Raw genomic sequence first — 26,233 nt, forward strand, 5'->3', positions numbered from 1 at the left:
GCCTTACAATAACTCAAGTCTCGTCCACTTAATTTCGTCCTATTCTTGATGTTTTAATCTTAATCTCTTCGACATTAGTAAAAATTCTTTGAAAGATTCCGTCATCGGAGTGAGGAAAACAAAAGTTACAATGTGATTTTTATCATTTCTTCCGCTAATGTGACTGCGATTGGTGTAATAAGACAGAAACACCAACAACTTCATTATTACAATTAGAAGACAAATATGTGCGTGTTAAGTTGCTAAGTGAAACTACATTCGTCTAAAGAACATATTTCTAGGGAGAATAATAACGAATAAAAATATAAAAATCTGTATAATTAATAAATAAGTATATAAATATATTGCTATAAATTATAAATATATTTCTTTTAAGGGTCGTTAAGCTAGCGCATGGGAATACGAAATTATTACAAAAAATATTTTAGTATAAAAGTTATAGCAAATTTCATTCGATCACTCTCTTTCATTTTCTCTCCCCGACGCATACAAATTGAGATAAATGTAAAAATATTGCGTAAATGCTGCTTTTAAGGAATGTTAAGGAAGCGCACGGAAAATATTACAAAAAATTTCGTAGTATAAAAGTTGTAGCTAATTTAATTCTCATCAACATCGCTGTCTTTCATTTTCTCTTCCCGATGCATAGAAACCGAGATAAATGTGAAAAAGTGAAAATTTCGCGTAAACGTCGTTGTTAAGGAAGCGCACGGAAAAAAATTACAAAAAAATTTTAGCATACAAGTTGTAGCAAATTTCATTCCCAACAAAATCGCTCTCTTTCATTTTTTCGCTACGATGCATAGAAATTGAGATAAATATCAAAATTTGGCCTAAGTGTTGTTTTTAAGAGTTGTTAAAGTAGCGCAAGGGAAACGAAAATTATTACAAAAAAATTGTAGTAGTAATGTTGTAGCAAATTTAATTCTCAACAAAATCGCTCTCTTAGACTTTCTCTTCCCGACGAATAGAAACCGAGATAAATGTGAAAAAGTGAAAATTTTGCGTAAATGTCGTTGTTAAGGTAGGGCACGGGAAACGGAAGTTATTACAAACAAATGTTAGCATAAAAGTTGTAGCAAATTTCATTCCCAACAAAATCGCTCTCTTTTATTTTTTCGCCACGTTGCATAGAAATTGAGATAAATATGAAAATTTTGCCTAAATGTCGTTTTTAAGAGTTGTTAAGGTAGCGCACGGGAAACAGAAATTATTACAAAAAAATTTGTAGTATTAATATTGCAGAAAATTTAATTCTCAACAAAATCGCCCTCTTTCATTTTCTCTCCCCGATGCATAGAAACCGAGATAAGTATTAAAATGTAAAGATTTGGCGTAAATGTTGTTGTTAAAGTTTGTGAAGGTAGCGCACGGAACACGGAACCTATTACAACAAATTTTTTAGTATAAAAGTCGTAGCGAATGTTTTGCATGTTATTTTGCAACTTTTCACAGAACCATGTTCGAAAGTGATAAAAACCACATCGACTCAGATGCAGCCAAAAAAGTTTTGAACAAAGAAAAGAAGACATTATGTGTGAAGTAGAGACAGCTATTCGCAAAGTTGCCAACGGCAAAACCTAAGGACATCGCAGTAGTATTAATGTCAAGTAAATCATCAACGTACAACTTGAGAGATGGTAAAGTAAGCTTTAAGTACTATAAGAGAGAAAACTGACACAGTTGTCCTCCTGCAGGCAAAGGTCAGAAATAATAGTCGACAGGAATACGATAAACACTATTGGATCTAGACACCTGCAGGAAAAGTAAAAGGATCCCATAAATAAACTAATTAGGACGACGAAGAACCTAATTAAGTCGACTTACTTAAGCTGGAAAGGAGAGGTTTATGAGCAATATGAGAGAACAGCCATGGGATCGCCGCGCCGTTATCACTAGTTATCGCTACCTATTTAGAGCTGTTTGAAGAAGATGCGATAAAAGCTACTCCTTAGAAACCAAAGTTATGGCTACGATACGTGGATGACAACAACACAATAAATATGGTAAACAAATGCACGAAGAATTTTTAATGCTAAAGTTCATCATATAAGAAGAAAAGGACAAACAGATACCATTCCTCGACGTAACAACAACCAGGATCAACAATTCAAGGCTTGCAATACCGGACCAAAATCTCAATACCGGTATTCGGTATTCAAAATTTTTAAAACCGGGATACCGGTATTACTATAAAAACGTTTACTCACTAAATTACAATCACTAGATATATCTAATTGTAAGATTTTATCCCCTTTGCGGCGTCACCTCTGCTAACAATAGGTTAATTCCTACTATATTTTTAGATTGGCAACAAAGCATAAGATACAGAATTTGAGAAGATAATCAAAAAATGGAAAGATATTAGGAATCTGTACAAAGTACCAATAAACTTAAAGGTCTGGATAAAATTTTTGTTTTGTTGTCTTTCACTTGGTTCAAAGGTTCAACTTCACTGCCGCGTCAAAAAATGATATTACACTTTATTATCTAAAGCTCTGTAGAATTCTTTCGAATTCCTGCTTTGGAATTTTCTGGAAAGGTGCAGATTCAAGAAAGAAACTTTAACATAATGGCTCTTGGTAGTTTGTCAGACTTATCATACTACAGTTATATTTGGTGGGACACTACACGAATCAAACTGACCTGAAACACCATTTTTTTTAGAGTATTTTATTGTTGGCTAGGTATGACAAATTTCTTGAACACGAACATTAAGTTGTCGTCATCAAAGGTTGAGTCTTCGTTATGTTCAACATTCTGTCAGAGTGCAAAATGATATTTCTTGTAGATGGTAAAAAATAACCTTTTTTTCACACTGATCAAAAAATGAGGTTAGTACGGACATAAGATAGATAACAAATTTCTGTTTGGTCAACATCGTTTTCCAGCACAGGATTAAACCAACAGGGCCGTTTTCAATCGATCGCCTCCGGCTAACATGTTTTTAATGAAACGTCAAAAAACGTCACTTGAAAATGTAAACTGAGATCGGACAGAAGATAGCTAACAAATAAGAATCCTCTACATCATTTTCCAGCACACAAGGGCGCTAAATAAAAATAATACCGCAATACCGGTATTTTGCCATCAATATCAGACAAAAATTGTCTGGGATCCCGGTATTGGAAGCTCTACCTACAAGATTGATCACAGCACCATCCATAACAGAAGATGTTTGTAACTACGAGAAAATTTGAAGAATGAAGAACGACTTCTAAATGACGTACTCCTGAAGAATGGATATACGTCGAAGGACATTCAACGGGTCAACAACGAAAAGAAATTACAGACAACAAATACAGTAAGTAATCAATCTATCCACTTGAATACGTACGTAGAGTTGGATTCTGTTTCCTTTTGTTAACATTTTTATGATTCTGTATGACAGGTAATGTTGGAAGATTGAGCAGTATAAAACTCAAATTGAAAATAACCAATTAAAGATCTAATGGGAGCCCTAGTGGATAAAACTATAGGTCTACAGGTGTAATCTTTTTTATGGATCTTGGCAAGACCATAGAATTTAGGAACTATCGCGGTATAACTTTTAGGATATAAGCATCTATGTAAGCATATCGACATAGAACAAAGATGAAAGCATTATGTAGCCGTTCCAGAGTGAGTGTAGAGTACGCAGGAGTAGAAACAGAATTTTTATTTGTTAGTGTAACTCATTGTATCCACTGATTATCATCTGATATTATCAAAACGTTCCAATTGTTTCTTAAGATACTTTTCTTTTTTGGTTACCAGAAAATTGAACAGATTAGTTGGTAGAATAGCTTAATTTTTTCTATTAGACATGTTCTAGCGTGAGCCACTTCTGTCGAAATTCATTCCTTCCTGGGTTAGGAATCAGTTATGGCTCTCAGTTCTTCATTAGGGAAAATATGACGAAATGTCTAGAGAGCCCCAACTTGCGGCAAAAACACTGCACCAAAGAATTTTTTTCAAAAAGTCTTAAAAATTCGTTGGCAAGTTCATGATGGTACTTTGCAAATCAGCAATATTTTTCAATAATACTAAAATTTCATTTTCATTTATGTAATAAAACCGAAAATTTCTTTTCTTTTGCTTCTGGTTTTCTTCTATATTAGCAGAAAAAATAGTAAAAATGTCAAAAAAAATCGCCCGAGCAGGGACTTGAACCCTGGACCCTTGGATTAAAAGTCCAATGCTCTACCGACTGAGCTACCCGGGCCGATAAGTATTACTTATTTCAGTATTCAGCAATGATTGTAACATTAATTATTACATACAACAAGATGATTCATAAACAAAGATAAACAACGACTTCCTTATAATAACGACTTCTTGTAAACTATAAATATAAAATTATCGACTAAAATTGTTGAAGGTCAAAACAAGCGTACAAAACGTGAACTCTTTATCCTTGACCTTCCTGTTTTTTGAGTTAGAGCGCTAAAGCGAGCTTGAAAATGGCAATATAAAGGAACGGGACATTTGCCAAATTATTTTTGGAAGCAAATATTTGCCAAATAACCAAGCTTTTTATCATAAAAATTAAATGATTTCTTAAAATTGGTTTATTTTAGATTCTTATTTTTTGAAGAAAAGCATTAACATAATAGTGTGGAATTCCGTTTAAAATCGTTAAAATAGAAAGTGTAATTTCCGGTTCTTTAAATGTTTAAGAAAATTCTTTAGATTATTTGATAAAATAATTGTTTTTTTAACTTTAATTTGTTTCCAAATTCGTATATAAAAGGTAACGATTTAGAAATTGGCTTCACTTCAATGTTAAAATTCAAACCGAAAATGTCGCATGTAAGTAATCAATTAATTGTGATAAAATATAATCTACTAATTTTTTGTTTACTTTATTTACAGCAAACAATCATTTTAGGTTTAATAGTCCTTTTCAAATTATCCCAAGCGGATTTTTATGCACCACCAGCTACAAGTTATGGAGTTCCAATTCATGCAGTTGAAGGTCCAAAACAACAAATTCAAAATAATCCGATTGTCTCAAGCTTTTCATTTGATATTCCCGAAGAAATTGTTCATGTCTATGATGCTCCAGCACCACCAAAACCAATTTCGCAAATTTATGGTGTTCCCCAGGACGAAATCATCTCCCAAGTTTATGGCGCTCCCGTAATAGTAACACCAAAACCATTTCATGTCGTTGATGTACCAAAACAGCGTCCGATTGTTTCGAGCTTTTCGTACGAAATTCCCAAAGAAGTTGTAACTTTCCATGATGTACCAGCACCACCAAAACCAATTTCACAAATTTACGGTGTTCCAGAAGTACCTAAACCAATTCCCACCGTTTATGGAATTCCCGAAATAGTTAAACCAAAACCAGTTAAACCGATAGTTTCAAGTTTTTCGTATCAAATTCCGTATGAAGTTGCTCCAGCTCCACCAAAACCAGTTTCGCAGGTTTATGGTGTTCCAGAAATTGTTAAACCAAAGCCAGAAATCGCTTTTGATCTTCCTGTAGTAGAAGCACCTAAACCACCAAAAATTTCGTACACCTATGGTATTCCAGAAGTTGTTGAATCAAAACCAAATAAAGTTTTTTACGATGTTCCCATCATTGTAGAACCTAAACCAACGATTTCGCATGTTTATGGTGTTCCCGTGGCTTATGATTTTCCAGTTGTAGAACCAAAACCGGTTTATGGAGTCCCAGGTAATGAAGTGTTTGGTATTAGAAGACATTAATGAAGAGATTCTAAGACTGTACCCATTAGTTATCAATAAGTAACATAATTATAATTTTTTAAGTTTTATTCAATACATTTTTTTTATTTTATGGGTTTCAATTTACTCCACCAAAACCAATTTCACAAATTTATGGTGTGTCAAAGTACCTAAACCAATCCTGACCGTTAATGGAATTCCCGAAATAGTTAAACCAAAACCTGTTAAACCGATAGTTTCAAGTTTTTCGTATCAAATTCCGTATAAAGTTGCTCCAGCTCCACCAAAACCAGTTTCGCAGGTTTATGGTGTTCCAGAAATTGTTAAACCAAAGCTAGAAATTGCTTTTGGTCTTCCTGTAATAGAAGCACCTAAACCACCAAAAATTTCGTACACCTATGGTATTCCAGAATTTGTTGATCCAAAACCAAATAAAAATGCTTACGGTGTTCCCATCGTTGTAGAATCTAAACCAACGATTTCTCATGTTTATAGTGTTCCAATGGCTTATGATTTTCCAGTTGTAGAACCAAAACGGTTTTATGGCTTTCCAGGTAATGAGGTTTTTGGTATTAGAAAACATTAATAAAGAGATTCTAAGACTATAATTTTTTAAAGTTTTATTCAATAAACTTTTTTTTTATTTTATGGGTTTTTATTTCCTTTACAACAAAGTATGGATTTTCATAAATCCTTTAAACTTTGTCGTAGTTGAGGTGCTGGGGGAATTCGACCCGCGGCAACGATGAATTTCACATGCCCATTCTGCAAACATGGAATTTTAAATGCACCAAGGGACCGCGACAAGCGCATACCTGCCAGTGCTATTTTGACGGTGACATTGTGGTCCATTGTGAATATAGTCGAGTGGATTCGCTAATTATTTCACTCAATCATTCAGGTAAAATTAGATTGGAAGTTGTTTCTATAAAAAAATCTTATAGTGTTCTAAAAAGAATTACTTCAATTAAAATTCTCTTGATAAAATAGGGTCGAAATCCAAATGGAAACACAATTTAATTATCCAAACCCCAATTTAAGTAGAGTTTTTCGTTCACATCCATCAATTGTAACACGGCCTACAACATCCATTGGAGGATATGGTCCAAACCACGTGTTGGTCGATAAATTTCTATACACACGAACGAAACAGAATTTTCCAGCATACAATGGCGCTTCAGGTAAATTACGTTGGCGACCTGCGTAATTTTTTTATTAGCAATTTTCTCTGTGGAAGCTTGTACACCTGCCTCGTTCCGCATTTCAGCCTTTGCCACGCTCCAAGCTTTTTTATTTTTTATTTTTGATTCGTCTATTTTGCGGGCGTACTTGAAAGCCTTTCTTGTCCGGACGTACTCGAAATTTCGTAATGAAATCTTTGTTTGCCCCCTAAAGCATTCCGTGGCCACTGTTTAGTTCACAGTTGGAAGGGTTTGCTTTGTGAGTGTACTGTGCCCTCGCTATACAAGAACACATGGTAGAGTTCGGGTAATTAATTGCTTTTAATTGCAATTTTGCTCAAAAAGAATCAACTTAACTCAGAGGCGAAAAAGATTTTTTCAGAAAGACCATTTACAAAGACTATTTAAGTATGTAAATTAAAATGATGTGGAATTTTATAATTTTATGCACATCACGTTTTTACTGCGAAAATTATATCTGATATGTTTTTGGAAGTATTTCTTGATAATATTAAATTTAAAAACGTTCTACTTCTTAAATGACATTTTTATTTGAACGCATAAAGTTGAAGTAAACAGCATAATATTATTTTAAGAGGTAATAAAGCGAGATTTATTGATTTGAAAAAAATGAAAATATTTTTCTCCATACTAATCTATGTTTCTGTTTCGATTGAATGGTAGGGTGGAAAAACCAAACTGAAGAAAACCCGCCTGAAATAACCGGAGGGAATACAATAACATCTGTTATTGTGACTCTCGACTTGAAAAGAGAGAGAGAAATTCGTTTTATGAATCTGAACGGAGCTTGGAACCCGCGGGCAATCATAAACTCATTTATTTGAGATTCGTTGCTATATTAAAATTCAGGGAACGCAATATCGCAACTGAAAGGCAACGGATAACGACGTTAATCTTTTTGAATTTGGTAAAGAGTTTATTGTACTGCTAAGTAATTGGTGTTGCAGTTTACAAAAGATCAACAGAAAAATTATATCGAAATTAATTTCATAGTAATGTTAAGTAAGCTTTCGTTTTTATGGATTAGCTACAGTGATTTATTTGAAACTCCAGATAGCTAAATTTTACTCCAAAAAGTAAAAGAAGTATTCTTGAAACTTCTTGTTGATTTTTGAGTGAAAAAAAGACGTTTATATGAATCATCTCGTAGGAGTCAATTTCCGTCCAAATAAACCAACAAGACAAGAAACAGATAATGTTGTGTTTATGTAATTATTTAACAGCCTTATTTTTAGGAATACACCCAATCTTACAGGAATCGTTTGCTCGTTTTGTGTATAAACAAAATTGTACCTTAAACAAGCTTGGAATTCTCGAGAATTTTTCTCCTTAGTAATACCAGATTATTCAGAATAAAGAATATGGGCTATATTCCTCGTAGTTTAATCAATAACAGCTTAAAACTTGAAGTTGCTTTCCAGGCACAATTCTTTAGACGAAAATTTCGAAGTTAATCAATATTTGATAATCGCAAAGAAGGTATATTTCTGATAGGACTAAATAAGATGCAAATTAAACTTAAAAGTATAAATTATAACTTCACTCTACAGTTGTTCGACAATACTGATTTTTTTCAAATGCAAAGGAAAAGTGGTTCCTTTGGCAGGATTACCTCCTAGATCTATAATCTTTCTAATTGTTTATGTTCCGTTTGGACATTACTGGACTACGCATATGATAGTCAATAATGGTGTTACTGCCGTAATTGCAGTATTGGCAATGAAATGATTGCTAGATTTTTGAAAGCTTCTGGAAAGTGTGTAGAATTTGATGATTCAATGGATGTGCTCACCAGGGAATTACGTTTGCGTTGGCAAACGCAAACTTTTATTATGTGGGTTGGGTTGGGTAATAAATAAGAGTGGTTTTTGGCTTTAGATGATCTAATATGCCAGTTATTAGGCGAGTGTGTAAAATGCCTTGAAAACTACGAGGATACTACAAATATTAATACAATTTTATCGTTTCTTTTTCTTTTATGCAAATTAATCTTTTTTTAGGGTTTTCAAAATCGACCGGGGGTGTACCTGGTGTTGTGGGAGCAGCCGATGGGTTCCACATTGCCATAAAACAACCAGAAGGAAATGGTCATAATTATTGTAATAGAAAACAGTTTCTGCTGTTTACATAAACATTGCTGTTATACATAAACATTGGTCGACCAGGACGAATGCTTGATACACAGATCAGAATCTTACTGACCAAGTAAACCCTCTATTGCAATCCGATAAGCACCTGGTAGGCGATTTTGCTTATTCACAACTAATGAATTTAATGAAACTGTATCAAGATAATGGTCACTTAACAGACGTTCAACAGATTTTCAATACTAAGCTATACAGTGTGCGCTCAACAATTGAGCGATCATTTGGAGAGTGAATCTGCAATGCAGATTATAGCTTGTGCTAGTGTTTTACACAATTGGATATCGACCCAAGGCAACACACAAGACGATTACAAATTAATGATTAAAATCTTAAGATTTTTGAGAATAATGGGAATAAAACATCCAGGATGGAAGAGGAGCTGTTGAAGATATCTTGTTAACATTTGTAATTGATAAGAAAAAAGGCAATATTTCTAATTTATCTTAGTTTTTTTATTAAATCCTCTACATAAAATTATAAAAAAATTATTTTAAAATACTGTTGTTAAATATTTTATGTTAATAAATAAATATTTTGTATTTATTTTAAGTTACACACCGGTTAACTCTTCGTGAATCAATTGGTGTTCAAATATAGTATATATTAAACCAATAAATATATATACACGAGATTTTACAATTTTTTTGCTCAATTCAAATACAAATGAAAGTACAAACATCATATACCGTTTGGCAACATTTGCGTTTACTAATGGACCAATTTTACGGTTGCTGAAATAGCGGTCGTTTATTAAACACGTTTGAAGTTAGTTTTGCGATTAATACGATATTATTCATTTCATCGGGAAAAACATTTAATGGTCTTGCATTGAGATAAACTTGTACTTGGTGTAATGGTGTGACAATCTATAAATATTTAAGTTTCAACAACAGTCACTAATTTAAAGTGAAATTTCGTTACTTGACTCTGCTTCCCACAATATTCCAAAAAAGGATTACCAGTAAAATAAACTGCCATTGAATACCTTGATGACAGTGATACCTATTTCTGACGATTTTGTTCGATGTTTATTTGTTGTGATTTTGTCATAATACATATGAATATATGATTCCCTTCGTGATATGAATTTATAGAATACCACTATGCTTGAGCGGTTTGTTTGCTGATGTCTATAGCCTGTGTTGCCAAAGAGATAAATACAGTAATGTAAACTTTGTTAACCTTCTAGCCTTTGCAATTATCAGTAGAATGGTTCTGCTGATAGTTCTTCCATTAAATCCAACCATGTATTGTTCGTTTACTATTAATGATTCCACATCTTACAATTAGTATTAGTTGTCCCAACGTTATTGTAGTTAATACCAGATGTTGATGGTAGTTTTCGATGATCAGCTAAATAAACAAATACAGCAATGCAACTTTTTGCTACGTTCTTCCTGTTCTGTTCCTAGTTTTGCTTCATAATAAAGCACCCATCATTCCAGTATTGCATCTTGCTCTGCCAGAATTCATCTCTCTATATCCCGGCACATTATTGTCCTAGGTTCAAATGTTTTTCTATTCTTCTTTAGATGCTGATAGAATTACCTCGTGTCCGACTGAATTCTTGGTTTATCTAATTCCCTCAGTTCATCGTTTATGACCTCTGTTATTTTCCGTCTGTGTTCTGTACTCCTTCTCCGTTTATCGGTTTTCTTTCAAATCCTAGAGCTTCTTCTGCAGCCTCATAGGTAATATTTCTACATGTATTCCACTCGATATTGGCATTTTCGCTCGTTTATCTATTTCCAAGCTTTAGATTCATGTTCTCTTTGTACGCTCTATTTTTGCTATGATCCTTGAGGTTTTGTATATTGAATCTCCCGTGTTTTTGAGCTGCTGTCTGTTTGACATGTGCACTACTTCTGACCTCTATTATATCATCTTGATTGTATGGCTATCTTGGGATACCCACGTTTGCTTGTAAATAATTCACAATAACTATATTGAGGAAGGCCACCAGATTTATTAGTCTAGTACCATTGTCTTTAGATTTCTTGTACTGGCTGTGTTTACCTATTATCCCTAGGTGTTGGTTCTTCTATCCTATATTAGCGTTATGAATGAGCTTAATAATTGTTTTTTTTTGTTCTGTTCCTTTTCTTTATATCTTTCGGTTTTTTCAGGTTTTCGATGTTTCCTATCACGGAGGAGAAAGTGCTGCCTATTTTGGCTTAGTCTATCTTTGTTTGGAGCAAAGTCAAGTTTGGTCAAATTCATCATGGGTTTCTAATCTGTCTTTCTTTTCGGTATGATGTATCCAGTTTGAATAACTCAAATTTGCATTGCTAAAATGACACGGAAAAGTTGATTCTGGATAGCAGCTCTGTAATCGTCGCAAAGGCTAAATATGCGACATTCGACAAGATATTTTATGTTCGTGCTGGGTGAACAGATATTTCGTGGCGTTGGCCGCTGTACTTTTGTGTAGAGTGGATGATTAATATGGTGACATTTTCTTTTAATTTAAAGTTGATTTGTTACTCTAGCATATACCTATTTGCTCATTATTACTGTTTTTCAATTTTGACATTGCTAAGTAGCTTATAAAAAAATTTTCCTTCTTAATATGTTGTAAATATATGGATGCTTATAGATCATATTGATCGTAAGGTCACTCCACATAACTTACAATTAGACAGAAAAAGAATTAAAGTGTCATTGTTATAGATGGAATGAAACCTAAATTTATGGAATCGGTTATTAAGTTATCCCAAAGTTTCATAAGTGTGGGATCACATGGGCTTCAAACTTTATCATGGTTCGTGCTAATATTGACGATCGCCTCTTAATATAATTTGTTACAAATATATTCGTTGTATGAAATGAGAAATTAAAAATATACAAAAACTGCATATCATCAATAACAAGTGTCAATGTGTAGCTTGTTTCCCAACTTACTATATGCATAATTAAGGTTAACTTGTATACGGTCTGTCAATTACCAACAAGTATATGAACTACATCGTCAAACTCGCGTTGATCAATAGTACTGTGCGGTGTATAACTTAACCGGGATACAAGTAATTAATTCGAATGGAGCCATACCAAAAATGATTAAGTTTGCCGGTTGACATGGGTCATGATGGTTATGATTAAAGAATGTAAATTTTTTAATATATTATATTACTGAAATGTATATGTACCACAGCAAACATGCTGTGGGGTCATATATTCCCAAATATAACCGTTGGGAGTTATATGTTCCCAGTGTTTGTTTTAAAATAAAATTTTCAAACACATTATACAACTATTTTACATGTATATAAATATAAATAAAAGAACTATTTCAAAACATAACTATTTTAGGTCCGAATAAAATCATTTTTGCCATTAATGAAAACTAATTTTTCATATATTTTATTATAACTTCTCATCTACCTCGCTATGTTCTAGGTATTTATGACTTCATTTTCTGTACTCCTATTTAAACTATTGAAATTTCTAGTAGCTATGCTAATTGGAAACGTGGACGAGCACTTTCAGTTACACGTAAAATAGATCAATTATTCAAACTTTGCATATTCGAGGACGAAATCCTCTCCCAAGCTGTCTGTCACACGTGTAATTAGACAAGCAGCGTGTGCACAGTTGACTCACTATTATTGATCTGACGGCTGCGTGAGCAAGTTTTAATAGGAAACGAACACGCACCGTGTCTACCTTTCCTTTCAACATTACCGCACCTTTATTTTCATGTTTGTCCGTTGAAACGAAAATTTATGCGTTCGCATTCGCGAATGGATTTTGTATGAAAATCTAGTGGACGATCGGAGTCGTTGTGTGTAAATTTTATAACCAAAAACGGAAACTGATGAAACGTTATGAAACTGGTCATTCAATCCAATAGGATTTATTTTCTTGAAAGGATTTTATATGGATATTTATAAAAATAGAATAAGAATTTTGATTGAGGAAATAAAATTAAAAGAAATAGTATCACACTCGTGCTAACGGAAAACTTAAAGTGGTAACCGACGCATTTGCGAGTAAAATGAAAGGTGAACCCGTCCATACCGAATGGCATGGATAAATATTTAGCAGTTTCGAATTGGCAAAAGCTTGCTTCAGCCGGTATTAAAATGGAAAAACCTGTGGCGTCGTTTTTAGAAGCACCTGGATTTAAAATTCTTAATTAAATGGAGTACGGAAGTTGTAATTAATTCAATCTCAACAACAAAACAAACATAACTTAAAAAAGGAATAAAAACAAAATTATACTTTTAGATACTAGAAAATTGGTTCCAAACTACATAAATCTACGTTAACAAGATTTCATTTTACTCTTAATGTACCTACTAGTGATGTATGTAAATTCAAAGAGATTCTCGGATACGACCCAAAAGAGTTCGAAAAGCGCACATACAAAAAAAAAGCGAGGGAAAAAACTTTCATAAAGTCCGAACTCCAGAGTTCCTCGAATGAGCCCCAGGCGTTCAATTTCAACACGCCTGCTCTCACGGAGTTATCGGAGCAGTTCGAAAGCAGTTTCTCGACCTGCAACCCCTCTTCTTCTCACTACCACCCTTACGGTCCTTCACAACTCGAAATAACGCCCCAATTAAGCAAACCATTGCCGTAATTAGTAGAGTATTTACGGATTAAGACGGGCTCACAAACCGTTGCGTCGTCCGTTATGTCATGCGGGTTGACATCGTCTTTTCTTTCTACTCTTGCACAATTCCTTCATGCCAAGACGGAAGCTTCTTTAGTAACGTGCTTGACTTACCATGGATGAACGCTTGTTGTGACCCTTGGACGCCAGACAACATTAATCACAGTTTTAAGACTAACTGGAAAACGTTATGCGTGTTAGATGATGGTAATGGTGTGTTAAGTATCATTAATATTGATAAATTGGATCATGAGTGTTTAAAAATTAGTTACAATTAGATAATTTAAGATTTTTTTATAAACTATTTCTTAAATTAAATTCAAAAGTGGAATCAGCTAATAATAACTCAGCAGGAATTCTGCTACTCACGACTTCGAAATTGTTTCTAAAGAGAAAGAAGAAGTTTCTAGTTCTAGTGCTAGTGTTAGTTCTTGGTTTAGTATAATTCTGCAACTTATTGCAACTTTAAAAGATTGATTTATTTCAATTAAAGAAAAGTTGTTTCAAGATGAAATTTTATTGATATCAATACACAAGCTTGTTACCGTTCCCTCTATAAATATCGAAGCTATTAATACGTGGTATTCATCGGTTTGAAACTAAGCGTTCAGCGTGAAACTTATCTTCAACTATGCGTAAGTAGCGCCCATTAAATCCATCTGTTTCTAAACGGGCGGCTCCGTCTTTCGTCCTTTCAATATAAATTTCCGGTGATTATTCGCCTAAAAGACGTGGAGCATTTATCGGGTGCCGACGACGCTCCTTCGTAACGATTGGCACTTTCATTTCGAAACCATATGTTTTTAGAGACTCGTCTCATCAGATATCAAGATGGATTTATGGTCTACTCTGCGATGATAATAGAAAATTAAAACGAACCATTTTGCACCTCAAAATCCGAACGACAAACCACATTAGTCTTCGTCGTTACTCAAAATTAGTTATTACATAAATAATTCATAATTTTAATAAAGTAGTAAATGTGAATTTAGTTGGAAAGCTTGAGAAAGAAGTGAATATTTGTGGGGTATGAGTCCATTTAATGGATTTAATTATAGAATGTAATATAGAATACGTTGAATAACTCAAAAATCAGGAAATGCTAAATAAATGCATTAACTTAAAGATATTAATATTTAACGTATTATAACCAGGGAACCTTAAAACAGCAAACAAATTGATCTCCGCCATCACTTTATAAGAGATACAAATAAATTAGAGTTTGTTGAAACTAAACATGTATCCACTGATGAAACGGAGGCGGATGTTTTAACCAGGTTACACTATACATAGTGGATTATTGAACAAACTTACAATGTCTGTTCTATACAGCAACTACTCTATTGTTTCCAATGCGTGTATGGACGATATTCTATAAAATCTTATCATCAAAAACCATGTCAGAACGCACCAAATGTAAACGAAATTGCTTATGCTATTCTTCGGCGGTTATTAGTTCATGAAAGTTTTATATTAGCTTGACAGCCCTTTTTGGAAAAAATACTCTTCTCCATCTTTCCCTTGGCATAAACAAAAGTTTAAACAATGTTTGCTTTAAAATGATTATACCCCATTATGGGTACCCCATTATGGAATCTGAATCAGTTTTTAAGAAATGATTTTTATTATTAAAATCATTTTCCGTATAATTTCCAAAATTGTTAAACAAGGAGAGTTTACAAGATGTTAATGGTAAAACTCTGGATTTGGAGCATGTTACAGAAAAACTTTTAGAACAACGATTGTAGCAAATTATATTCTTAACAACATCGCTCTCTTTCACTTTTGCTCTCAGATGCATGAATATCGAGAAAAATGCGAAAATATGAAAATTAGATGAATTTACATGTTGTTAATGGTAGGTAATACTCGGAATTCGGAGCATATTACAAAAAGACTTTCAGAAGAAAAGTTGTAGCAAATTTTATTTTTAACAATATTGGTCTGTTTTACTTAGGTCTCAAATGCATGAATATCGAGAAAAATGCGAAAATTTGATGAATTCATAGTGTTACAAGTTGTTAATGGTAAAACTCTGTATTCTCATCGTTTTTAATAAGTATTCAAACAAGCGATGTTGCTAAACAAGAAGAAAACTCTTTCTCATCTTCGTAGCTCGATACAGCTATTCCTTCCAGATATTACACATAAATGGAAAACCTACGCAGGAAGTTACGTTGATACATTTGGCATTATATGGAAATGAAAATCAACGCTCCAGGAAAGATTTCTCTTTGTCAGAAAGGAAGAGAACATGGACGTTCTTGAGAAGAGGAAATATTTTCAAAGAGGTTTAAAGATTGAATGTAACTTTAACCCGAACTGTATTGGAGCCATGGCTTAACATAAGCCCTTATAACAAACAAGCAAATATTTTGTCCTCCTTGTTACTTTGTTGTTCTTTAATCTGGTAATAAAAATTGATGCAACCCGCGCCTTGCATGTCTATTTTTTAAGTTCTTGTCAACATCTCTCCACAAAAATAATTTGCCCTTTTACAGTGACAGTGAAAGTTTGAGCATACTGCTGCTGCAACTTTTTCCTTAAGAGTTTTTCTAGATATTTTTCCCATCAAACCGTATATTTTGCATTAATAAAATACATTCGATGACATAATCGTATTAATAGTTTTGACATTTATATGGTACTCCGCTGTAAAAAACTCAAAAACAGAATCTGCCATTCTAACTTCCTGATTAAATTATTATTACAACATTACATCTTTGTTATAGTATGCAAACCATGACACAAAAGTGTTTACTTTCAACGCATTTAAATGCCATTTACTCGGAATATTTTGTTTCATCACACATCGTTTATTTGTGGTTATTGTCCTTTTTTAAGTTACTATGTGAGTGATAATATATTGCAGAAGACAAAATAGAAGAAAAAAAAGGTTATGATCTTTCAAAATTAACTTCTGCAAGTACACAAAGTTTTGTGAAAACTATTGTATTGGAAAGAATCTACAAAATAAATAAATGAGACCCGTGTGAAGTTACCCATAAATTCCATCCATAAAAAAAACTTTTTTTCGTTAATCAAAATTATTTTGTGGAGCATGCAAAAAACATGCTGAGCTGTGCAAGTGTTCTCTTACTTAGCCAAAATGTCTACGTTTTATTTTCATTGTTAATACTTAGGATATAACTGAACAATTGTGTTGATGATTACTACCTTTATTTGATGAATATCGTCGTTAAATTACAAGACATGTAGTACATTAACACGTAACCGCCAAGCATGAAATGTATATTACAATTAACCAGAAATCTTTGAGCGCCGGCGGTTACGCGGCGTTTAACGTGTTAAGTATCATGACGTATCATCAATCTTTGAAGATTATTATGAACCAAGAAAATTAAAATGTCTCTACTGCACCTTTACAAATCAAGCTTGGTCTTATCAATAACTCAATTATTAAAACACAACTATATTTCACTCAATATTTTAAATCATCGATAATTAATTAATAGATGAGGGATGCTACAATGTCTTTAAGCGGCAGATCGTGCAGATAGTTAAAGTGTTTTCACAGCTTTAACAGTAAGCAAAATCGCCAGACTCCCAGGAAACAATCGCCAATATCTTGCAAAATTACTTCAAGATTGGAGCTCGAATATCTTTCAAGAGTCATTTCCTACATTCCCATCTCTTCTTGTTGCTTGAAAACTTGAGTGATAGGCACGACGACCAAAAAAGACTACAGCAAAGTATGGGATAATACCAAAGATGTTAGGATCACCTTATGAACTCTAATATATGTAACAAATCTCTAATGTGTACAAATGTATTAAAATGTCAAAGCTGTATTTGACATGTGAGGTGCTATAACGAGTTCTCTTAATGTTAGAAAAGCTTCTAGGAATAAAAATAATACCTGTAAGTTTTACAACATAAATACGTAAATATTTCAATACATTTTCTTGTAGTATCTCATTATAGCAAAATATAAAAAGAAAATTAAAAGGAATATTACCAATTTTATGTATTTCGAAAATAACGTAAATATAAGTACCTAAGTGAATCTTGTAACTTAACGTAGTAAAATGTTCTACACCCATTTTTTACAGTGTGCGCGCACACACTATCTATTGATTTCTTCGAGAGAGCAATGGGCATTCCATAGATATCTTCTGTATGTATGTATATTGGATATGACCTCTTTATATTTCATTATTAACAGGTAATAACAAAAACAGGAATCGTTAGTTCGCTTGGTTAATCGCCTCCTACAACGTTTATGTTGTATCTGGCGAGATTTGCTGTTATTTAAAAAAGTTAAGAAAAGGGCAAGTCCTACATTAGGCATTAAGACATTATAACCTCCCTGTTGAAACAATATAGTCTGAAAATCAAGAGTGATTCATTTTGCCTCCTAACATTTTCATTTCTTGAGTGATTTCAAAATGTTAAAACTACCTTAGATAAATTTTATTTATTAAAATCATGAATTATTATAATTAATTCGTGAACAAGTTGAATCCAATCAAGTATCATACTGTTTGTCTTTGTGAAGCGTGAATATTAGTAAAATATTTGTCTGTAAGGTGTTTATTAGAGCTTGCTTTGGTGCAATTAGGATCATCGGTAGGAGATAGGAACAAAGGAAACTGTTTCGCAAGGGTTACAATGCAGTAAATGTATCATCTATTGATTAATTATAATGTAGCTTCACTAACAATTTTGGTTTAATTTAAATCTAATTTAAAAAAGCTCTAAAAAATTTATTGTTTAAAAAGGTTATAATTTTGTGAGTAAAACGGTGTAGTGTCGTAACGACCTCACAAAGAACGGAAGCCGACAGTGTATCGTATATTTCTAATTATAAACATGTCAAAAGCTACCTGCTAGTAGTTGAATAGCCTCGAGCGCTGGGGCCAAGCTGTATCAGATACATATTTCTGTCAACCGGCTACTTACCGCTGTCCCGGTAGCTACGGTATCTTTCATTCTAGATAATAAATTAATCGGAACGGCGATTTCCAACAACCATTCATCTCTCTGTTGATATTGCTTAACATTACCCCATGTGGCTGTTAATAATAACAATGTTTTATTAACAAAATTAAAAAAGATTTTCAAGACATAAAAAAATTGAAAAAAAAACTTTAATGCATACTTGTTTTGAAAATTCAAATGATTCTTTTTCTCTTTGTGTTACAAGTTTTTATTACCATTTGAACGGAGATAGTTCCGTTAAAATCGTTTTTGCTAATAAAATCTAATTATGTTTTTAGATAATCTATCTACTTTACATGACTAATGGAAATATTAAATTAGATTTGTTGTAGTTTTTTGTTGAAGAATTAACTTTTTGTTTGAGCTAATTATTTTTCGACAATTTCATGTTCAAATTGTGTTTGAAAATGTGATTTTCAAAATGATCAACACAGTGGCAAATTGGAAATCAAAGAATGTTATCATGCGGCCAAAGAGAGAGTGGGCAGCGTAATCAAAAATGTGTACGATCAAAAAATGGTGGTGGGATAAAAGTTATTTGCACCAAAGCTTTCGCAAATTACAAAAAATATCCTCAATAGGAAAAAAAGAAAGAAGTATCAACTCCAATTTGTTTGGAGCATTCACAATTCTATAGAATCTCTATTCTATTCAATATGGTAAAGCTAGTCTTTTATTGAAAATAGTATATTCTATAGTATTTTCAATTAAGATGTTTTTCGTGGCATCTTACCCTAAGTAAAAAGGTAAGGAGCGTAAGTGAGAGATAAGAAATAAATCAATCATCCTGATCATTTATTTTTTGTTTTTTACTTTATTAAGATTAAATTAATAATTAAAGTGATGGATGAGCTCACAAATCACTGCACATTTTCTCAAATCATGGGATTTAATTGGCTATGGCCACCCTCTTTTCCTTTTCCACGTTAATTTTGACTCTACAGTTGCTTTTTATTACAGCGATTGCGGTAAACAAAACTTTGTACAAATGCAATGGCTAAAACGGAATTATACTTTTATTAAAATCCAAAATTCTATCAATCTATTATCACAAGATAAGTAATGAAAAACTGAAAAATTAAAAAAATTCGGTGGTTTCACAAACCAGATAATTAGCGACTCTTCAATCTTTAGAAACACCAAGTTCATTTGAAGTCAAAAATTATTTATAATATTACAAAATAACATTTGCCTGAATCTTCATTTGTTTTTCTTTTCCATATTTTGCTTTTTTTATGTGTATAAAAGTTGATATTGTTTTCGTTAGCTTTAAAGGTACATATTTTTCCCTGCAAAGAGATTTTGCATAAATATGCCAGTTTTATGAAAATACCTAGCAGCAACATTTTCTTCACCTTGGTACACTTCTTCTTTAAAAAAAAATAAAACGTGAAACCCATCTTGCACTGATACAGTACAATAAAGACGAGAGTTCGGCTCTCACATTCTTAGACTTTTTTTTTAGAAAACCTTGCTTTCAATGGAAGAGATTTTATAAAATTTATTATAGTCATCACATATTCTAATACCTGATTCAATCCAAGACTTAGATATCTTTGATGCAAGCGCTTCTCTATGAATAATGCAATGGATCTACGGTGCATTTGCTTCGAATAAGCGCATCTAATCCTCCATAGCAGCCAGACATAGAGAGAACTGCATCAGTACAGACAATAACGTATTTAGGCCAATACATTATTTTCAAATATGAATGTATCAAGAATCTCGAAGAGATACTGAGCTTATACTGCTGCGGTAATTTTTGTACAAAATAGAAGAGTTTCTATATCTACAACAGCTTCTTACAATTCCTGATTCAAAAGCCACCTTGTAAAATGCTAACAAAGCATTGTTTAGATACTGGTGTAGTTTAAAAAAATGTTTTCTTTTCAGTTCTTTTAACTTCATGACAAAAAAGATCAAAAGGTGCCAACTCTCTGTTTTCAAAACTTTCATACACATTACACATTGTGGTCCCTCAGAGTGGTCATCTATCAAATACTACCCGTAACAGCAACGAATCACTGAAGCTCATCACTACAAGTAGTGATGCATGTAACTATCAAACCTTTCTTATTGTTAGCGTTACCCAGGATGCACGACGTGAACGTGATAGGGTTCTCATCCCAATGGGGCGCTTTCCTCTCACGAATCGGGGTACTTTTTAACCTATACCTTAAAATTAGTACAGTAATGTGGAGAGTTGTCGTTTGTTACCGTAAAGAAGTGCTGCATGCACATTGATGTTAAACACCAAGCACATTTAATTATTGCAATATCAATGCAGAGTTCACACAAGTTATTGCAGTTTTTGAAACAGAAGTCCATCAAGCGTATCGAAATACATTCTTAAAATCTTTCTCAGTCTCGAAGAAGAAAACTGATTGTGTATTAAAGACTGTATTTTGAGGATGTTGTTCCGTAAATATAAATTTACATCTTAATTATACAGCATAACAATGGCAGAATCTTAAAACATTCTTCAAAGGCCTAAAAGTATAAATGTTTAGCGGCTGATTGAATCCAGTTATTCCAGCGGGAATCGTACAAATTTAGATGTTTTTATTGCCTTTATCAATACTGAATTTAGGTGTGAATGTTTTATAAAAAACTACACAATTTGAAGCGATGAAAGTGATATATTAATTTATTTCTGTGGTACGATCGTTTCCACCAACATCTTGGTCTTCATCAGGCACTTTTAAAACGGATGTACAAAGTTTGTTAATTATGATATATTTTAACTTTTAATTTATTGACTTTCCTTTTTGTTTTTCTGTTCTTATTCTCTACCTGACTGCTTTTACATGACTACATCTTTATACTGCCACCCAGAGGGTTATTTAGTACATGTTGCTCCGTTCGATTGCATCTCGTGAGATCATCAGCTTAATATTCGGAAATAATAATATACTGTCTCCATTGCTGCTTTACGATGTTACGCGTTTTTTCACCTCTCCATTTGTAACACTTTAAGACGGTAAATATTAATACTATAAAATATATCATAACTAACAAACTTTGTACATGTGTTTTAGAAAAACGTGTTTGGACCAATTAATGGCAAGGTCGGATGTTAATTGGCCTAATTTAGTGAGTTTTCGTGATTCGTTATTTGTAAGCTAAACCTATGCTATTTTAATCGCTCCCATTGGCTGACAGTTGGATTTATTAATCAAATAAATTCAACTAGTAAATTATAAAAATAATTGAGATCGTTAAAAATGTTATTAAATTAGAAAAGTATTGCTTTCATTAATGTCAATATATGTGGATGTATTGTTTATATACAGGGTGATTCTCAACCTATACGCATAAACTGAGGGATTTATTCTTCAGGACAAGTGATGACTAATAGATGAAAAAAATTGTAGTAAAAGTTTTTTAGTTTCCTAGATATTTGATGTAATCGGCGACATCTAGATAATATAATCTAATAATATTTCGTGGAAGATGGATAAGTCGAGATGGTCCAATGGCCTGGCCACAGTGATCGCCCGGCCTCAATCCTCTTGGTTTATACCTTTCGGGTCACTTAAAGAGCATAGTGTACGCCACGGAAGTTAATACTTAGCAAATATTGCAAAATCAGATACATGCTGCTGCCCAGATAATCCGCCAACACCCTAGTTTAGGCCGCGCTAGTGTGAGATCTTGGATTCGGGGAGCTCAATTGATAGAAAATATTATAGCTCGGAATTTTACAAATTTAAATATTCGAGTAGTCGTATAATTTTCAGTTCAAATAGTCGAACAATTCGACTAATTCGAATATTTATTAATATTCGACTAGTGGAATAGTTGTCGACTAGTCGAATAGTCGTCGACTAGCCGAATCGCCGAATTTTTGTAATATTCGGATAATTTGTTTAACAAAACGTATAGTACTAATTTTTCAGAATTTCAGGAGAAACAAATACAATTAAAAATATATTTTACCCTCGTCAAGTTAAAAATTAATACAACATTAAAGAGAAAAAGAAAAATATATTAACGTGGACGACATCATTAACGTACTACAAAACAAAAAGCTGATTTAACCCATTTATGGCCACGATCATAAAAATCCGTTGTTATTTTTAAAAATAGATTGAATATTTCTTAAACTATCTTAAATAAGATAATTTTGAAGTATGTTCTAAAAAAAAATCAAATGCTTCAAATAAATGGGGGTGCGTTTACGCACCTTTGGCAAATAATCGTGTCATTTAGAAGAAAAATAATTTATTCAAACTTTGGAAAATAAGAGTAATTTAATAACTAAAATTATACATTAATATAAAAATATTCAAAACAATCAGCGTGCAGATGTACTTTACATTTTTTGCAAAAGTATATTGTATGGCTTTTGCAGACTTTGCACTTTTTTCTCAAATTGGCTTCCGATTTTTTTATTATATGCCCTATGTTGTCGAGTCTTATCTCTTGCGGTAAACTTTGCCTCGATGTTCTACCATGAAAAGAAGAAGGGTTAGCACTTGTTAATTCAGATTGGAATTCGAATTTCATCAAACTTATAGCCAATGAGGAGCGAAAATGTAATGCGACATTTTAGAACTGTTTGCCATTTTAAAAATTTTCCAGCTGTTGACTACTACGCTATCTATCATGTTGATAAACAATGGCCACCACCATTTTTTCCCTCTTATTTTGATTCTGTAATTAGCAATGCCATTGTCGTGAAGATCAACTCCTCCCATATATTTATTATAGTCTGCTATTACGTGGGGTTGTGGAATTGTTTCTTCTTTATGTTCTTTTCTGTTATACCGTGTAGCCTGGGCAAGAGGGAGTACTTTACAAACATTGGTAATTACTGTGACGACCCAATTGTCGTTCCACTGTACCACTAATATTTCCAAATTGGGATCAAATACACAAATATACGAACCTCGTTGTTTTTTCTTCATAACTTTCTTTGTTTCGATTGGACAGTTTGCCAGCCGATTATCTCGCACTGTTCCCGTTGCAAAAAAAACCTTTTTCTTTCAAAATATCAAAGGTGCGTATACGCAGCCTCAATGTTTATAACATTATTACTATTTAAATAATATGTTTTTGTGTGGAAGATGTCTTTATGGATCACCACAAAGACATCTTCCACACATATCTGCTGGCAGCTACTCTATTACGTTATATGTTATTCCTCATATGTCATTTTTACGATACCTCCGATGATGGTCATAAACCTTAAAATAAACCAGTTGTAAGACAACTTTTCGAATTTATTTAATTACCGCACTGGTTAAAGAATTTGTTTCGTTTATGATAAAATAAATATATTTCTACCATGTTTAAAACAATATTTTGGGAAGTGTTTGCCATAGAAACAGTTTTGTTATAATTAATGTATAAACAAATTTTGTTATTTTTTCTAAATCAATGCTGTGGCACCCGAAATTAGCAATATTCTGTATTTTTTTTAAATACAATATAGTGCATTTTGTTAACACTAACAATTTTACAAGATTCTTTAGACTTAATACTAATAGTTTAATGAAATAAATAGCAAAAATTTGTTTTAATTTAGATTGAAAAAAAATAAATACGAAAAGGTGCGTCTACGCACCTTTGGCTGTTAATGGGTTAAGAAAGTTCTATAAGAAAATATTGGTAAATATCTTCTGTATAAACAAAACAAGATGACATTAAAAAAAAGAATGGATCAAAAAATTTGTATCAAATAAACTAATTTATTATTTTCTTTTAACGAATGTTCAAATAGTCGACTATTATTAGAATAGTCGACTATTCAAATAATCGACTTTTCGGCTAATAAAATATGAAAATTAAATAAAATAATAAAAAAAAGACGTTAAAAAAAAGAATGAATCAAAAAATTGTACAAACAAAATTATTATTTTCTTTTAACGAATGATTAAAATAGTTGACTATTATTAGAATATTCGACTATTCGAATTATTCGAATACGATTCCGAGCCCTAGAAAATATGGGAACGAATGCTTTGAACACTTGCTGTGATGTTATTTTAAAATGTTAAAATAACCATTTTTAGAATACATCGAACATATTAAAATATATATATACCTACATATTTATATTTTTTATTAATAAATATCACGGAAATCTATGAAACAGAAAATCTTTTACCCCTAATTTTTTCGCCTATGTCATTATTCGTCATGAGGAGTAAATACCCAAGTTTACGCGTATAGGTTGAGAATCACCTGTATTTTTATTATATACAATATAAAAAAAGACCGCCCGAGCAGGGACTTGAACCCTGGACCCTTGGATTAAAAGTCCAATGCTCTACCGACTGAGCTACCCGGGCAACGAAAATAAACGTCTATATTCACATTCCCGGCATATCGATAAATCGATTTATGTAAACTTCGAAATAACGCCGTATTTAAACGTAAAATAACTCGTCAAATGGGTACGATAAAATTCAGGTTGGTTTGAGTTATATTCCCTTCGCACCCCTTTTATAAATGGGCACACCGTATCCACCTCCAATGTGGTATTATCAAACTCCATTGTATCACAGCCAATTCAAACGCACCTATTTTAAAACATCGCGGATTTAGATCGTTTTGTATAATTGCCTTTTGTTTGTGACGTTTTGGGAATTGAGATAGCAATAACAGAGAGTAGTTTGTTTGATACAGAGCGAGGTTTACAAATGAAGTATTTACTATATAATATGTCTATTTGTTAAGAAAATTCATAAGATAAAAGTAATCTTTATTGTGTACAGTAATTCAACATTATTTGTTTACTAAATCTATATACAGCCTGATTCAGAGTAAGTGCTTTATTTTTTTTTAGCCACACTATGGGTACTACTTTCAAAATATTTGGCAGTAATATGTTTTAGGAGATTCTCTACACGATGGTGGTATCATATTATCAATTGGGCGAATTATTTCAAAATGGCGACTGCCAACTTTTTTTTTTTTAAATGGAATGCCAAAATTTTTCTTTCCGCATCAAAAAGCAACTAACATTTTAATCTAGTAAGTAGCACATAAATGTTTTACACTTGATGTTATTTTTGTCCAAATATCAAGTAGTGCTAGACACAAAAGAAATAATTAAACTTTATTTTGTAATAAACATCTACTTATTTATTTGGACAAAACACCAATTGAAAATATGATATCACCATCGTGTAGAGAATGTCCTAAAACATATTACTGCCAAATATTTTGAAAGTAATACCCATAGTGTGGTTAAAAAAAATAAGGCGCTTACTGTGAATCAGGCTGTATAACAACAACTCACGATATTGATATCCTAATAAATCTAATAGAGGATGTTAAAAAAAGCTTTAAAGAATGTAAATCCGATAATAATGATTCAAATCTCGTTATTGCAAAATTCCTTACAATACACCTGTCGTGATATCGATAGGAATCGTGAATCGGTGAACGTTCATTGAACGGACGGACACTGACGGACACGAGATGGGAATTATAATGACCCCAAGTCTCGACGGAGGTGTTTGGTCATTTGCACTAAGTAAGTCTCCCATCGTGACAACTTTCCAGACTATAATTAGAGTTGAATGAGGGTGCAGATTATTGAATAACGTTTTATAGAAGGTGGGTATTAAGCGCATGTCCGGTATTACCTTCAATTCATTGCAATTATTTGATAAAACCCA

The 26,233-nt window shown here is 32.7% G+C and overlaps 1 protein-coding gene and 2 non-coding genes across 3 annotated transcripts; 1 reads left to right on the forward strand and 2 right to left on the reverse strand.

The window, feature by feature from the left end:
• Positions 1–4,131: 4,131 nt before the first annotated feature.
• On the reverse strand, positions 4,132–4,204 carry TRNAK-UUU (transfer RNA lysine (anticodon UUU)). The gene has a single exon. It is a non-coding gene; the product is annotated as a tRNA-Lys (tRNA).
• A 433-nt stretch (positions 4,205–4,637) lies between these two features.
• LOC139432489 (uncharacterized) lies at positions 4,638–5,778 on the forward strand. Its single transcript, XM_071201144.1, has 2 exons — positions 4,638–4,791; positions 4,855–5,778. The coding sequence occupies exons 1-2, from the start codon at positions 4,762–4,764 to the stop codon at positions 5,695–5,697; spliced, it is 873 nt and encodes a 290-aa protein (XP_071057245.1). The 5' UTR covers positions 4,638–4,761; the 3' UTR covers positions 5,698–5,778.
• Positions 5,779–24,825: 19,047 nt separating this feature from the next.
• Positions 24,826–24,898, reverse strand: TRNAK-UUU (transfer RNA lysine (anticodon UUU)). Its single transcript has one exon. It is a non-coding gene; the product is annotated as a tRNA-Lys (tRNA).
• Between the last annotated feature and the right edge of the window lie 1,335 nt (positions 24,899–26,233).

Source organism: Onthophagus taurus, chromosome 1 (assembly GCF_036711975.1).
Source record: "Onthophagus taurus isolate NC chromosome 1, IU_Otau_3.0, whole genome shotgun sequence".
NCBI lineage: Eukaryota > Metazoa > Arthropoda > Insecta > Coleoptera > Scarabaeidae > Onthophagus > Onthophagus taurus.